This window comes from Protobothrops mucrosquamatus, unplaced genomic scaffold, assembly GCF_001527695.2.
Source record: "Protobothrops mucrosquamatus isolate PMUCROS unplaced genomic scaffold, P.Mucros_1.0 scaffold76, whole genome shotgun sequence".
NCBI classification, from domain to species: domain Eukaryota; kingdom Metazoa; phylum Chordata; class Lepidosauria; order Squamata; family Viperidae; genus Protobothrops; species Protobothrops mucrosquamatus.
In genome coordinates, this window is record NW_015386453.1 from 558,608 (window position 1) to 573,564 (window position 14,957).

The 14,957-nt window shown below is 42.2% G+C and overlaps 1 protein-coding gene across 1 annotated transcript in view; it reads right to left on the reverse strand.

The window, feature by feature from the left end:
• The window catches only part of IQSEC2 (IQ motif and Sec7 domain 2), a 139,787-nt gene that overhangs the window by 114,512 nt on the left and 10,318 nt on the right, over positions 1–14,957 (reverse strand). The window contains exon 3 of the mRNA XM_015812209.1: positions 2,904–2,933. Within this exon, the coding sequence (XP_015667695.1) occupies positions 2,904–2,933 (30 nt within the window). The remainder of the gene's footprint in view (positions 1–2,903; positions 2,934–14,957) is intronic.

The window sequence follows — 14,957 nt, forward strand, 5'->3', positions numbered from 1 at the left end:
ATTTTGGAAGATCACTTTTAACTAATGTAAGCAACTCATCATCCAGCAACTAAAATTATCAACACTAAACAGTACCATGCAAAGCTCCAGTTGTAACATATACAGACACACACACTATCCCAAGGAATTATTCTCTTTTGTCAGCACTAGTCAACAAAGTAGCTCTTATGAAATGAAACCACAGCTGGGAAAATACAGACATAACCTGAAAGCCACAGGGATAATGTTACCAAAATCCTTTATACAAAAGAATTCTGCATTGTTAAAAGTGCAAACAATGGGGAGAAGTTAAAATACGCTGTTGAATACCATGGCAAACCAATTCTTCATGTTTTGCTATCTTTCTAGCCTCCCTCATTATCTTAGGTTACAGTACTTGTTAGTCACAGCCAACAGTCCTGCTCTTTGTGTGATCGTGCCACATTCTAGTATAGATTTAAGCAAAGAAGCAATCCCAAACACAATGAAACTTGATTGGTGTCGTAGTGACTAAAACCAAGCAAATAAGCAAATCTAAGTAGCAGCCTCCCGTCATAGCAGTTAGACTGTGACATCCATCATTCTCACTGAGCTCTGCCAATGTCTGAAATGAGTGAGGACAATGGGCCTTGAAGATCACCACATCTGGAGCAGAAGATCCCATGCTGTGAAAAGCTACACGTTAAATGAATAGACTTGACTTGGATTCAGTTCCAAATTCAGCCACATACAAGTAGGTTCACTGGGTGGGCCTGTATCTCTACCTGTCAGTCTAATCTAGTGTATGCAACTGTTGTGAGGCTTAAATGTGTGGGAATTTCTATTTATTGCATTACCTTCCATGGAAAAAGAACAGGCTAGAAATGTAACCGAAAAGTAGTCACTTCTAAATGGGAATATGCTATGTTATTCTACTCTTTTACTCCTTTCTTTGGCTCTATGGCAGCTGTAACTTTCTCCCAATCAACACATCCAGACGTACAGGCATTCTCATTCACATAATCCTGGCATCCAGGACTGAAAATACCTCCATTGCCTTTCTGTTCATGGCTGTAAAAAAATGTCCCACTAATAAATGAAATAACAAATAATTTGTTGCCTTGACATGAAACTCAAGACTGCCACCTCATTTTGTGTAATGTGAAAGCAGACCTTGCCAGTGGGTCGCCGAAGGGGCTCAAATAGACAATTCATGTCCCTCTCCCTTGCTTTCTCAGTGCTTCTGTTTGATCCACTCTTCCTGTCACCTTGGGCTGGATTATATTGCACAGAACAAACCCCAGAATGAGCCATCTGGTCCAGCTCTGCTGCACCCTCTTTGCTGGCCACCAATTTAAGTTCAAAATCCAGTTGATATGTATCTGGTGTCAACGCTGCAAATACTGTATATTCTTGCTTTGACAATATGCAGAACTGTCTGGTATTTTTATAGTTAAATCAGGCAACAGTGAAAGGGGAGAATAAGGAAAGCCCGGGGAAAAAGAAACAGGAAGTAAATCACATCTTCCAAGTTAATTGGAAGATGTGAACCATGACCCCAAAATAGAGGAGGGAAAAATGCCTGGAATGTATGTGCAACGGAAAAGAATCTCAGATCTAAGCATTTCCACCATGCCGTACTGACATCTCTGTAACCTTAATAAATGCTTTTAGGATAAAAATATGCCTGAAAGTCCTTTTAAGTGTTTCGTTAATCAGACACATGACATCTGGGTTGGGTTTATTCTGGTGTAAAGATGACGACTATGGCAAATATAGGTAAGCCTTATGTGTGTGTTGTAGGAAGGGGGATAATAACAACTTCTTGGAATTGTGCTTAATTCCTCATGTCTGATATGGACATATCTATACAGTGTTTCTGACAGCAGCAGGCAAGTGGCTTGTCATTGCCTTCTTCTAGATATGTTACTGATGTGTTCACAATCTAGCCTTCAGCCTGGTATTTATATTAGGCGCCCATTCAAGTATTAACCAGACCTGCAACATGGAGAAGTCACATTTAAGGATCACAAATTCCTGACATGTACCATGTTCTCCTCAAATTTTCTGTGTTAGTTGCTTACTTGACCCTGCAGAAACAGGTCAATGTCAAGCATCCAGCAAGCTGTAATATATAGTTACTGTTTCCCATGGTGACTCATAGTGTTGCAGTCAGCTAGCATATTAACAGAAATATCCATCAATCCTGGCTCAGTCCTCCTCGTCTTTTATTTTCACTATTCCACTCCTCCTTTCTTTTCCATGCATGGCTATGTTTGCACAACACCCTGAACCATAAACTAGTCCACCACATTTTAATGTGATAGGCAAATATCCCACATAAGATTAGTTTATGGTTCAACGTAGCATGAGCCTAAAAAACTGCGGTCACTGAGAAAACCATGCTTAACATCTATCATATGAAGGTAGCCATAATGTTTCTTTCAAAACTTAAGCCTTTTGGCAAAACCATATTTAATTACGTTTCCACTGTCTACTGTAGCATGGAGCAAGTACTTGATGAATATGTATTACCAACTAATAACCACAGGAACTTGCTTAGGCAGTTGCCAGGAGTCAACACTGACTTGAAGGCACACAAAATATATATACTGTATACTAATTATAAAGTTGATCAGCAACTTTATCCAGTAGGTAAAATATCTACATGCTGAGACTATAGGAATTGAATTTAACCAAAATATATTTATTTTCATCTCCTACCCCAACTAAATTTCCCTTTCCCATTTAAAACCCACAACAAAAAAGTCCTAAACTCAGATTTATCCAAGGAAGATACCAATATCACACAGGCTCTGAAAAGAATGCAGGCAACAGAGAGTTAGGAAAGGAGAAGAGTGGGGAAAGAGAAGCTAATTTCAAGAACTTATAAGAAAGGGCTAAAGACAGCAAAATAATGTTTTCTTTTAAAAAATGCAACTGACCTGACAGTTCTTGAATTTTCCCCATCCGACCTGCAAAACAAGGAAACAAAGAAAGTCAGAGTAAAGCTAAAGGGTCAGATTCAGTGACTGAGGGTAGTGGTTCTGGCACTAGGGGTGACCTTGGCTAGGTTTGGAAAAGACAATTAAGATATGAATAAAAGCAAAGAAAACAAAACAAAAACAGATTGTCCAAAATAGTGTGCTGGTACTGGCTTGATTTTAACTTGAACCAGCTGTTTAATAATATTTTGTTGGGAACAGCTGAGAGACAGATAACAATATTTTTGTCTTGTAGCACATCAAAGAAAAGGCTCTTTTGTGAAATCTTTCATATCCCCCCACCCCAAAACAGAAATCATTTTTTTTTGGTGGGGGAGACTGTACTTTCTGCTTTGCTCACTAATTGGAATGTAATTCCCTGGTGAGCCGGAAACACTAAAAAACAAAAAACAAAACAAAAGCAAAACATTCTCAATTGAAAAATATTTTGAAGGAAACATCATACCTTCCCTTACCAAAAATAAAAGACATAAGTGAAAAGGAATAACTTCAAGATGTTGTTTCAAAAATAAACTTATAAATGTTTAGAAGACCCTTATTTTATGTCTATGGAGATCCTCAGTCATCCAGGTCATGGTTGTCCCAAAAGTGTTTTTTCTATTCGGGCCTATGAGTAGAGCAGGGGGGTCAAACTCAATTTCACTGAGGGCCGCATCAGCATTGCAGTTGCCCTCAGGGGGCCAGGTGGGTGTGGCCAGGGTGGGTGCAGCCTACTGGGTGGGCATGGATGGAGTGGGTGTGGCCTACTGGGTGGGCGTGGATGGAGTGGGTGTGGCCTACTGGGTGGGTGTGGCCAGCTCTACATCGTTCGCGTCAAGGGTGCCTGTGGGGGCCTGGGCAGGAGTGGGGGTCTCTGGCAGAAGGGGGTGGGACCAGGGCAAGTGCCAAGGCATGGTCCACTGGAGGAGCCTCACTGTTCCTCTCAGGCCATGCGGGGGGGGGGGGCTTATGGAGCTAAGACTGAATGCGTTTCAGCATAGATGGCCACCACAAAATTGTACATTGGCTCCTAGCTGGCCTGGGCCAGGGCCAAGGCAGAGGGGGCTGTTCCCTCACTGTTTCCAGGATGGCTTCACGGGCCACATGAAACCACTTCGTGGGCCGCATCCTTGTGTTTGACATGTCTGGAGTAGAGTATAAACTGTTGAAATAAATGTGGATGAGACTACTAAGATTACCTTGTTCTTCCTGATTTTGGGCAGTTTCTTTTTTGTTATTTATTTATTTAAGTTAACCCTATTTTGATACTTAATACTAGCTTTTATCAGCATCCTAACTTAAAAGGATAGGAATCAGAAACTGGGGTTGAAAAGAGGTTGAGGATTGCAAAAATTGGACTCTTGGACATGTGCAGCCCACCCTTGAGGTTCTATGTATGTAAACACTGGACTGCAAAACCAGCTATTTTGTAAGCACATATGCTCCAGTTATTAATAAAAAATGCTTAATCCCAATAAAATTTGATTGCCAAGAAATTTAAGGCCACATCCCCTCATCCAACAACCTTCTGTCTGGCAATTGGGACCAATCAGCTAGTTTGATTACTTCCTGTCCTTAACCGATTTCTTGTAATTGCTTGTATCTGATGTGTTATAATGAGGGAAGCAAAAGAAATTATTGCCACATGGATTTTTGCTAGAAAAAAAAGTAAAATGACACCATTGCACATGATTCCAATAAACAGCAAGTCTGAAATTAAAAGCTGGGAAAGGCTTCCCAGAAAACAGGCAATTTCCCCTCCCCCCCAAACATTTTTGAATAGAACCTTTTAATACTAACGTGATTCCCCTATTAAACAAAAGAAGCCTCCTATTTTTTAAATTTGGATTTTAATAAATTCAAAATAAGCCATATAAGTGCACCATATCTCTCTGATATCTTTGCATTAAAAACGCTGTAAGAAGGGAATAGATTTACTTATTATTCCTGCTGAACAAAAGGGCTACTTACATACTTTTTCCTGACTTTCAAAGAAAGATTAGCATAGCAACTCTCACTTTGAAAAGAAAGAATATGGGTAGAAACTGGAAGGCCTAATGGGTACACTGTCATTGGCACGGTGGCTGGTGAAGGGCCTCTGATGTCCACATTACAGAAAGGTTTGGAGAACATCCAAATTATGTCTTTTAAAATATTCCTCTTACCAATGCCTCACTTGTGTACACACTTGGCTTTGGACAATAGAGTGGGGAAGTTATGATGAGATGATTAAGGTAACATCACACAATCATGACTGAGAACAGAACATAAAGTAGGTGCATGGAATATCCAAAATGCATTAGTAAATGAATTTGACTAATGCATTTCTACAATGGTGATCACTGCAGCTAACATTGGAAAGGACTTTGATTGGCCAGTCATGTCCACCATTTTGAAGCCAGTGACTATCGCTGAGGATATCTCTGCTCCTTCCCTCCCCACAGACATTTGCAATAGCACAAATCTAATATTATGTCCTGTAGAAAGCCATTACTATGATACATAATCAGCAACCTAAAATAAAGTTTCAGAAACTCAACACACTAATTTGGGACAACACCTCTCCTTTTCTTCTCCTCTAAGCAGGAAGAAAATTAGGGCTGAGTAAGAGTTTTTTTCTAGTTCATTGTTCCTCCTTCACCACTAAATTAGAATTACCAAATTTGGGTGCTCCAAATCTAGAAAAACCTGGAGATGGCAGCAAAGGGATGCAAATGAAATAATCTTTGCTGCTGCCTAGTGGACATCTCTGGTAACCATTATCTAACTTAAATTCATCCAAATAAGCACCAGTCGTTTTAGGTTAAAATCAGTGAAATTACTGTTTTTTTAGACTCTGCATACAAATAAAAACAACAGCTCACAAGAGCAAGCCTAGCTGTGAGATAGGAGCAACATATGGGGACTCCCCCAGAAATTATCTTAGAGTCTATTTCTATGCAAATAGAAAATTTAAAAAATGAATCTTCTTGAACAAACTATGCTTATATAATCCTTCTGCACTTCATTTGATATATCATTATTTGTAAGCTCATCACCTACCTAAGTAATTGCTGGGGGGATTGAGGGGGGCAAAATAAGTCTTGATTTATAATTCTACCAGCATTAAGTCAAGCCAAGAGAACAGAGAGTGTAACTCGGACAATGTTTGCTACTAAGTTCACCCTGGGTTGCTTACTGAAGGATCAACTACACATAAGGAAAATAAAGTAAACTATACAAACTGTTTTCAACAATGGAGCAACCGATCCAGTGAGGACGGGACAAAAAGCAATGAGGTTACACTACACATATAGATTTATACTAGGCAAGAGCAAAACTTTCTTAACTAGTCAGAGCTGTTCAGTGATGGATCAAAAGTCTCACTTCACCCCGCTCCCTCAAATCCTGGAACAAAAGTCTACTGGGAAGAGCTTCCTAGAAAGAGAAAGTGACTGCTAAAATAATTAAAGCATTTTTAGTCTATATACGTCCCTTAGGAGCTCAAGATTTAATATCCTGTATCTTGGAAATTCTCAGAGGGGCTTACTAAGAAATATGTACTAGATCATATCTGTGGAAAAAATAACTGATTTGAGAAAATATCAGGATGAGGCTATTCTAAACAGGGAAGCATCTGGTTCTGATCTTTCACCACAACAGCCAAGGAAAAACTGTATTGTTATAGCAGAATCACAAATGAAGGAAAAACAGCTGGCTTCACACATCACACAAAGCCAATATAGAGCTACAATGTTGTGTGAACCAAAGTGCAATTAAGCAAATCACAGTTTGCAGCCAACCTCACAAGGGTGCTCTAGGGTCCCAAAATGGAGGCTAGCAGTTGCATGTGGAATTAAGCCCAATGTCTCTGAAAATGTGAAGAATACTATTAGTTGTTTTCTACATATATGTGGATCAAGAATTGATTTCCATGTGAAGGAACCCAAGACTGACTTTTAAACCAAACAGAGCCTCAACACTGCCATTTAGAATTAAGCTAGTGTTAGGGCTTAATCTCTTCATTCTTTGGGCGAAGACCTACATATCCAGAGCTTATCCACATTCTTAAAATATCAGAGGATATTTACATTTAGTTGTAGGCTAGTTTAAAAAAATCATACCGAACCTCTCAAAAATTTGAGCCAATTTAGCGACGAGCAAACCCAAGCTATGGCTCAGAAGTTTATTTTGAAAGCTTTTTAAAATGCCTTTTTAAAATGTGAGGATGAGGTTTAACTTCCAACAGAGAAATCTCTCTGCACGAATGTGCCTTTATATGGCTGGGCCTCTGGAAAGCATCTTTCAGAGCGTTAGGGGTTTTTGAGGCAAGCGTGATAGTCACCTAGACCCATTTTAGAAAGTGAGTAATAGATTCAACACGTCTTCAGAACTGCGAAGCATATATGCCTAAGAAATTTGTGCTCTCTTCAGAAAAGTCAGCTATCTGAAAAGGCACTATTCCCTAAAAATGGGAAACTCGAGGCAAGCAAGTACCATCCTCCACTGAGACTTATCAAAGACATTTAAAGTGAAGAAAATTATCTGAAAATCCTTCCTCCAAACGGGAGGGAAGATCTCCACTCTGCAACATGAGGCTATGGATCAGGGGCCATGTGTTAATAAAAGCTGCCTCAACTCTCTTGGGAATGCTGCTAAACAATGTGTGACTTACATAGCCAAGCACAAATGAGCAGGTAAAAAATCATTTTCTCCCAGCCTAAGATGATTACTTTTCCATGGTGCAAGCACATGGAAACAGGAGAGCTGGCAAGCACCAATCAGCCTCTGGGTTTCTTGATGAAAAACCAAACTAGGAAAAAACAAGTCATCTCCACCTGGTAGCTTGGGGGAGGGGGAGGGGGGAGGGAAATGCTGTCAGGCCAAAGTCCAAAAACAAGACAACGGAAGTTGATGCATGAGTTATTTTTGTCCCACTGCAGGCTTAACTGTAGATTAGCTTATAGAGCCTAAAACAAACACAAATAAAATGATGTATTTGTCTTTGATTGCATTTCTCCCCTGCTTTCCTTTCAATCAAGGCTGGTTCTGATCTTTGCCCTATAGAAGCTCCACTGCCAAAGAGCCCTGTAATCAGCCTTGCTTATCTGACTCTTCCTGCCCTTTAAGTTTAGCTTTTTTGGGGGAATTTGATAGGATGCTTTTGACAAATTTCAATTCACTTCATGCTATGAGGCACGAAATGATCACAGGGATTAAACCAGCTTACTCCAACCTGGTCCCTTCTAAACACATCAAATGGCAACCTCCATAACTCCAAACCAACAGAGGTCAACAACCATCACATATGGAGCACACCAGATGGGCTGCTTTGAGATTGCATGAATTTTAAAAAAAACCAGAATAAATATGGAATCCTAAAGACAACTTTAGATTTACTATGTCAAGCTATCCCCAGGGATGGCTCATTCCTCATTATTTTTTGCTATCTGCGCATGGAACTGACATGTCGGAAGAAGATTTTAGTTCAAAAGTTCACTATTGCAATCTCTCGTGGGAGTATCCACATGACATTTCAGTAGCAGGGTTCTTGATGAGACCTGAGCCATTCTAGTCTCGGATCAAAAATTCAGCTAATGGAAGCAAGCCTTTACTTTTTCTGTCCTCCACACCTAGGCTTCATTTATAGAAGCAGCCCCTGGACAATCATGCCGAGTCTCTGGCCCCAACCCCACTGATTGCAGGAAAGCAGCAGGCTGATTTCCTGAGAACAGGTGCTGCTGTGGCAGCAGGAAGCAGTTCTCATTGAACCCCCGACTAACTGGCACACGCTCACTATCCTGGAGCATGCTAGCAGCACCATCTGCTGCCAGCTTTCTGCCTCTGAATAAGAGCCGGGCAACCTGTCCATTGATGTGAACTCAACTGCCCCTTCCTGACTAGGTTCGTGCCCAACTGGCCTTGCAGTTTGTCCACAGCTTTAGGGCCTAATGCCTAAGAAATTGTGTGGAAGGCACAATTTCTTGGATGCTGTAGCGCTGCTGCAAAGGGTACATGAGGTTCCGGTCTGTACATCCCCCAAGGGCCATGTTGACTTCCACTCCACAGGCCATTTTTTCAGCCAGACACTGATCTCTGCTAGGAAATCTTTCAGGGAGAAAATTGGCAAAACAAACCAGGAAGGAGGAAGAGAAAATAAAAAACAGCATGGATCAAGTATAAACCTTCCTAATCAACTTACTTGTGCCCAGTTCAAAGAAAACAGCACTACTGTCCCTCCTCTGTGGTGTGTGCGCATGTGCGCGCACGTGTGTAAGTGAAGGGTGATTCAGTTGAGCTCTTCAGTCTGGCCAGAGCTGATGACATTTGAAACAGCCCCAGGAAGCAAAGATCAGCATTCAGATGTGAATAAACTGGGGTTTCCTGGCAACCTTCCAAACTAACTCTTGGAGTGGGAGTGACTTCTTTAATTTTTTTTTAAAAAAGAAACTCAGAAAACAATTGCACAGAGCCCACCAGTTAGTGAGCCAGCTGCCTGATCTGAGGAAATGTTTGTTTTAAAAGAAATCACACACTCCCTTAAAAATTACAACTTTAGCTGCCGCTCCTAACGCTGTCAGTCCCAGTTCTAGAGCTGCCCGAATTAGCCTAGATCTCATTTCAAGTCGTTTGCCTTAACTAATTGGTCTTTTCCTTGATGTGAACCTGGATTGAAGCCAGCAATTCCTAAAGGAGAAATTCCCCTAGGCTTATTTATCTTAATCCACCTTGCCCGTTTCCTCTAAATCAAGGTTAGTTTAATACTCAGGCCAGGAAGAGAGCATCTTAACATTTTTCTCCTGGAATACTTGAAGTCAGAGAAGGGGTCAGCCAGGGCCAAAATGATGTGGCCATAGATGCTAGAGGAGCATGAAGCTCCTACTCCTTGGCTCCTACTCTCTGTTGCAACTGTGTACTCACTCCTAAAGCAGGGTGACATGAGACCCTTCCACAGGCCCTAAGTAAGGCCCCTAGCGCTATGCCAAATGCTCTGATTTTTTTTTTAATGTGACAGAAAGAGGAAGAAATAACTACAGAGAAAGGTAATCACATCAACCGTATTTAATTAATGACCTTTCATTTATTTAATTAAATTCCCATTACATTGCATCAAAATTGAGTTTTCCTCTTGGCTCCCTTTTCTGAGATACAGGCCACGTGTGACCTTTGATGTGGACAAAGTTGGACAGCCAAATGATTTCACTCAACTTCTCAAGGTTTTTAAATACCAAGCCACTCAGTTCAGGTATGTGAGAGAGGCAGGCATGGGGAGGGAGGGGGTAGGGAGGGGGTAAAAAGTTGGCAGCCATGATCATGCATTTGAACCCCTCCCTCTTTTTTACATTGCAGCACGCATGCAACACACACCAAAATGGGGGGGGGGCTTCAATCACTTTCCGTAAAGGAACACAGATGTTGGACATGTGGAAGGAATGAACAAGCCACTGAGAAAAGATAACTTGGTCCTGCGAAAGAGAAAAATGTAAGAAACAAATGCAAAATTATCCCACCTTGATTTTGTTTGGTATATGATGAGGCAGTGACAGGCTTTTCTGCTCCTGTACCCCACTACAATAAGAGCATTGTTGGAATAGCTGCCATGCCTGTTTCTTGACCTGGCCGATATCTAAAGAGGCCAATATGCCTGCTATCTTGCCTTCTTTAATTCTTCCCAAGCAGATGTCCTTTATAAGTGAAATCAAGGGAAAGTAAATGGTACCAGCATGACCATTAGATTAGGCAGCAAATTGTAATGGGCCAAATTGATAACTGAGAGAGCTCCTTCCCCTATTCAGAATCTGTAATGTAAATAATGGCTAAACTCTGTTGAAATTCAGCCAGAACGTTCGCTTTCATTCTTGCAAATCTTCACATAGTGAGAGAAAGGTCTACAGGCTTATAAAGGCATTAGGGCAAAATGTGCCAGGTGTGTCAACAGTTAAACCAATCAAAGTCATGACACTGTTTTTCTAAACGCTGCCTTGATTCTTTCTGTACACACTTCTGCAGGCAATGAGACCTGTACTTCCCTTTAGCTGTTGCACGCAGAGGGATGAAGGGATGCCACATACAATGTTACTGCAGATAATCACTACTGAATGCAAGGCTGTGAGCTTATGTAGGTATGTCAGTTCTTCTCTAGAGCACGTCCTGCCTTGCCAGGAGCTCTGCCTAACATATTACAGCCCTCTCCTGATGCAGCTCAGTGCCCCCCTGCTGCAAATCAAACCTTGCTGTCCCTGTCATGGTCAGCCAGCCGTCTGCAATGGAGATGCTCCCTAATTGAAAACGACAGGCAGACTGATTCAGAAGCAGCCCTATACAGCAGCAGGAGAGGAATTGGGCTGGGGGGGGGGAGTTTGCTGGGAAAACAAAATAGCAACAAGGCTCAACACTGACGGCCTGGGCAAGAAAACCACAACACCACAACAGTATTGCTTTCTATGGAAGGAGTGCTAGATCCTGCCTTGAGTTTCATACCTATGACCTGTGGTCATTTTTTGCCAACAGAGCCCACGGCATTTTCCCAAAGGATTTAGGATGCCACACAGACCAAGCTCACACCCATCCCTGCTATATTTGTTATGATTTTACTCTATCAAACTCAGTAAGAACAAAAAACAAGGCAAACAAGCTTCATTTAGGACACGTTACCCGTCACCATCTATCCTCCCTGGTTAAAATGTTTGGTCAGAGAGAAACACTGATCAGACTGCATTTTCTCTTCTCAAGGAATAACTGCTGGGTTAACTGGCTCTGAGCATCATCTTCTGTGAACCAAGCGTGTCCTCAAACACTTTTAACACGCAGAGGTTCAAAGGAAGATGCCAGAAGCTCTTGGGAAGAAATAGCCATAGCTAGGTTCATACATTGCACTATGCCATGATTTATTTTAACCATGGCTTATTGAATAAGTCACAGTGGCTTAGCATACATCATGCTAAGCCATCAACACAGAATTACAAAACCAAACAAATCACATTATGGCTAAGCAGGAAGTACAGACCAATAAAGGTTCCCTGCTACTAGAAACCTTATAATTACTTCACATGCAACCACACCTTTGTAAATAAAACTAAGAGGACAGGATCAAATAATATGGCAAATAAAGCTTTAATTCATGTATTGCATTAAGACAAAACTAACCCACTATACCTGGGAGGTTTGTGAACTCACGCATGGGGGCTGGTAAATAAGAGTGTATGGCTTACAATGTTGCATGAACCCAACCAACTGTGGTTTATTCATTAAAGCAGTATTGAACAAACCATGTTTTTTCACATTTCTCAGGCCCACATCTGTTTATGGAAGAATTCTGAGTATTATGGCAGCCTTACTCTAAATTACCCACCTCAGGGAAAGTAGACTGGAAAAAAATAAGATTGCAATGAGAGCTCATTTAGTTAATTAACATCTAATAATTATGAGATTCTCCCATATGAATCTGTGTCTGTCAAATGCTAAGTAATCCCTCCTAGTCAAAGCAATAATCACTCTTCCCGAATTGACAGTCCGCAAGATTCAGACCATATGTATCATTGTGACCTTTCCTCAAGGAGATTTGCCATCCTGCGCCCCCCCCCCCCATGTTTTATTGTTATAATACATATCACCCTGTTCCGGGTAGGAATTCTAGTAATCAAACTATCTGAGGTCTTTTATCTCTGAGCCGGAAATACTTAACTCATTCTGGATTTGCCAGAAAGAGACTGGCTGAATGCTATGTCACCATTGTGACATAGAGAATTCTATGTCACCATTGTGACAAGAGAATTCTGGTTCAGTTCTTCGAAGAAAGATTAGAATAATATGTGTAATTCTTCCACAAAGTAATTCAAGCTTTGTAACCCGACTCGCACAATCTGTTAAATCATGGTTTGGGATAAAATTGGCTGGATTTGGATTTCACCACTGAGAGAAATCTATATCGTGTTTTGTAAGTTAAGATTTATTGTTGTATGACTGATTTAGTATAGAAGTATTACTGTATGGCAGAGGTCCCCAACCTTTTGAACACCAGGGACCGGTTCCATGGAGAAAGGTTTTTCCATGGACCGGAGAGGGCGTGGACTTGTGTGCTGCCTGCCACCCATGAACAGGGCTTTGGTTGTTTGTGCGGACTGGTTGTTGGCATGCCGTGGCTCGGTACCGGTCCACGGACCGGGGGTTGGGGACCCCTGCTGTATGGCAAAAACGAGGACAGCTTAGCGCAGGGGTGTCAAACTGCCAGTTGCATCATATGGAGGCCATGCCCACCCCAGCTCTGGCAATGCAAAAAACGTTGTGATACATTGCAACACGTCACGTGACATGGCGAGTTTGACACCGGTGGCTTAGTGCATACAAGGTTCTCTTAAAATTGCATCCAGGACAGTGATTGCATCCCCATCAATGTCACACCTGCTACCAAGACATACATATAGCTACCACAAAAGCAGGTACTATGAACTAGGGTAGTATTTGCATAATTTAAATAGCTTCATTTGTTTCTTTGATTACATGCATGTGTGTGTTATAATGAAGGGCTTTTCTGAATTATTGAAGGGAGGAAATGTTATTTGAAGTAATAAATATTGCAATTTAATTAACAATCTGGTCTGCCTCAGGAAGAAGTAGATTCATGGGGGATTAAACCTGGGCGTGGGTTATACCATTCCAGAATGCAGGTGGGAGCTAACATGTTAAATGATTAGATCCTATTTGTTTCTTTTGGAGGTATCTGCACAGAAAACTCCTGAGCTGAGAGGGAAGCTGAAATCTTGCCCCTTACAATTTACCCACAAGAATGGTGTATTTGTCAAGCTTGGTGATCCACTCAAGATTTGGACTACTATATCTGGATCACATGAATTCAGACAACCTCAAGCAGCTACAAGGAGTTTAGATTTTCTGTGTTCCTTTGTTGCCACCTAGCGGTCATCTGGAGTTTTGCAGCCTAAACAGGTTTATTCCTAGAATTACCCCATTCAGGCAAATTGCAGGCAATGCTAACAGATACCCTGGGCTGGAGCAAGACAGTAGAGAGCCTCTTTACTGTCATCTCGTTGGCAGAGATATGACACACGTGCCCAGGGCACTGATAAGCATTACAAAATTATATGGGATGACAACCAGAGAAATACTTATCTCCTTTCCCTACTCCTATCTGTATGCTCAAACAAATCTCAGCTTTACACAGCCTTAATTGTCAATTTTACCCAGCAAGTCTATTTACATACCAGGTGTGTTTGAACAACAGGATCATACCCAAGGACGGTCAGAAACATGCCTGCGAGTCTCTATGAGTAATGCAGCTAGGAAATGACCCCTCTGCTTCTTATTTAGGGTTTTCTAGGTCACACAAGAGACAGCACTGGACACAATGCAAAGACTTCTTCGAGTCAAGTCAACTCCTCCTGGGAACTTCATTGATACAGCCCTGTGACTTTCCTGGGAGCAACATCAAAGGGTTTGCAACTGCCTTCTTTCAGAATGCTGGAGGTTTTCTCTACTTCTGAAGCTAGATTTCAGGGGGTAGGACAGTGATGGCAAACCTATGTCACGGGTGCCAGAGGCAGCACTCGGAGCCCTCTCTGTGGGCACACATGCCATTGCCCCAGCCTTGCCTCCCCCATGACTCCCTCCTCACCAGCAGCCCCCCTGGAGGAGAGTCGCCCCCGAGCGTGGCCCACGCGGAGCAGTGCAGCCAAGGACATGGCAGCCAGGCAGAGTAGGGAAGACTCTGCCCTCACGCCCCATCGTGCACAATTGATGCTGCAGGGCGCGGGCAGAGGGCGTGGCCGCCATGGCACTGCTGGGTGATCTGCAGTGGGCCCTGGAGACGGTGAGTGGCCCTGCGGGCAGGCGGGGTGAGGATGGAGCGGGGGCGGGGCAGGGGTGGAGTGGGGGCGGGGCCAGTTTTTGTGCACTCGGTCTCTAAAAGGTTCGCCATCACTGGGGTAGGAGTTCATTCTCAGAGGAAAAAAGAAAGCTAGTTGTTGCCAAAACAAGACAAAGATGGAACTCGTCCTCCCACCCAAAGGGCCATCCAGCTCA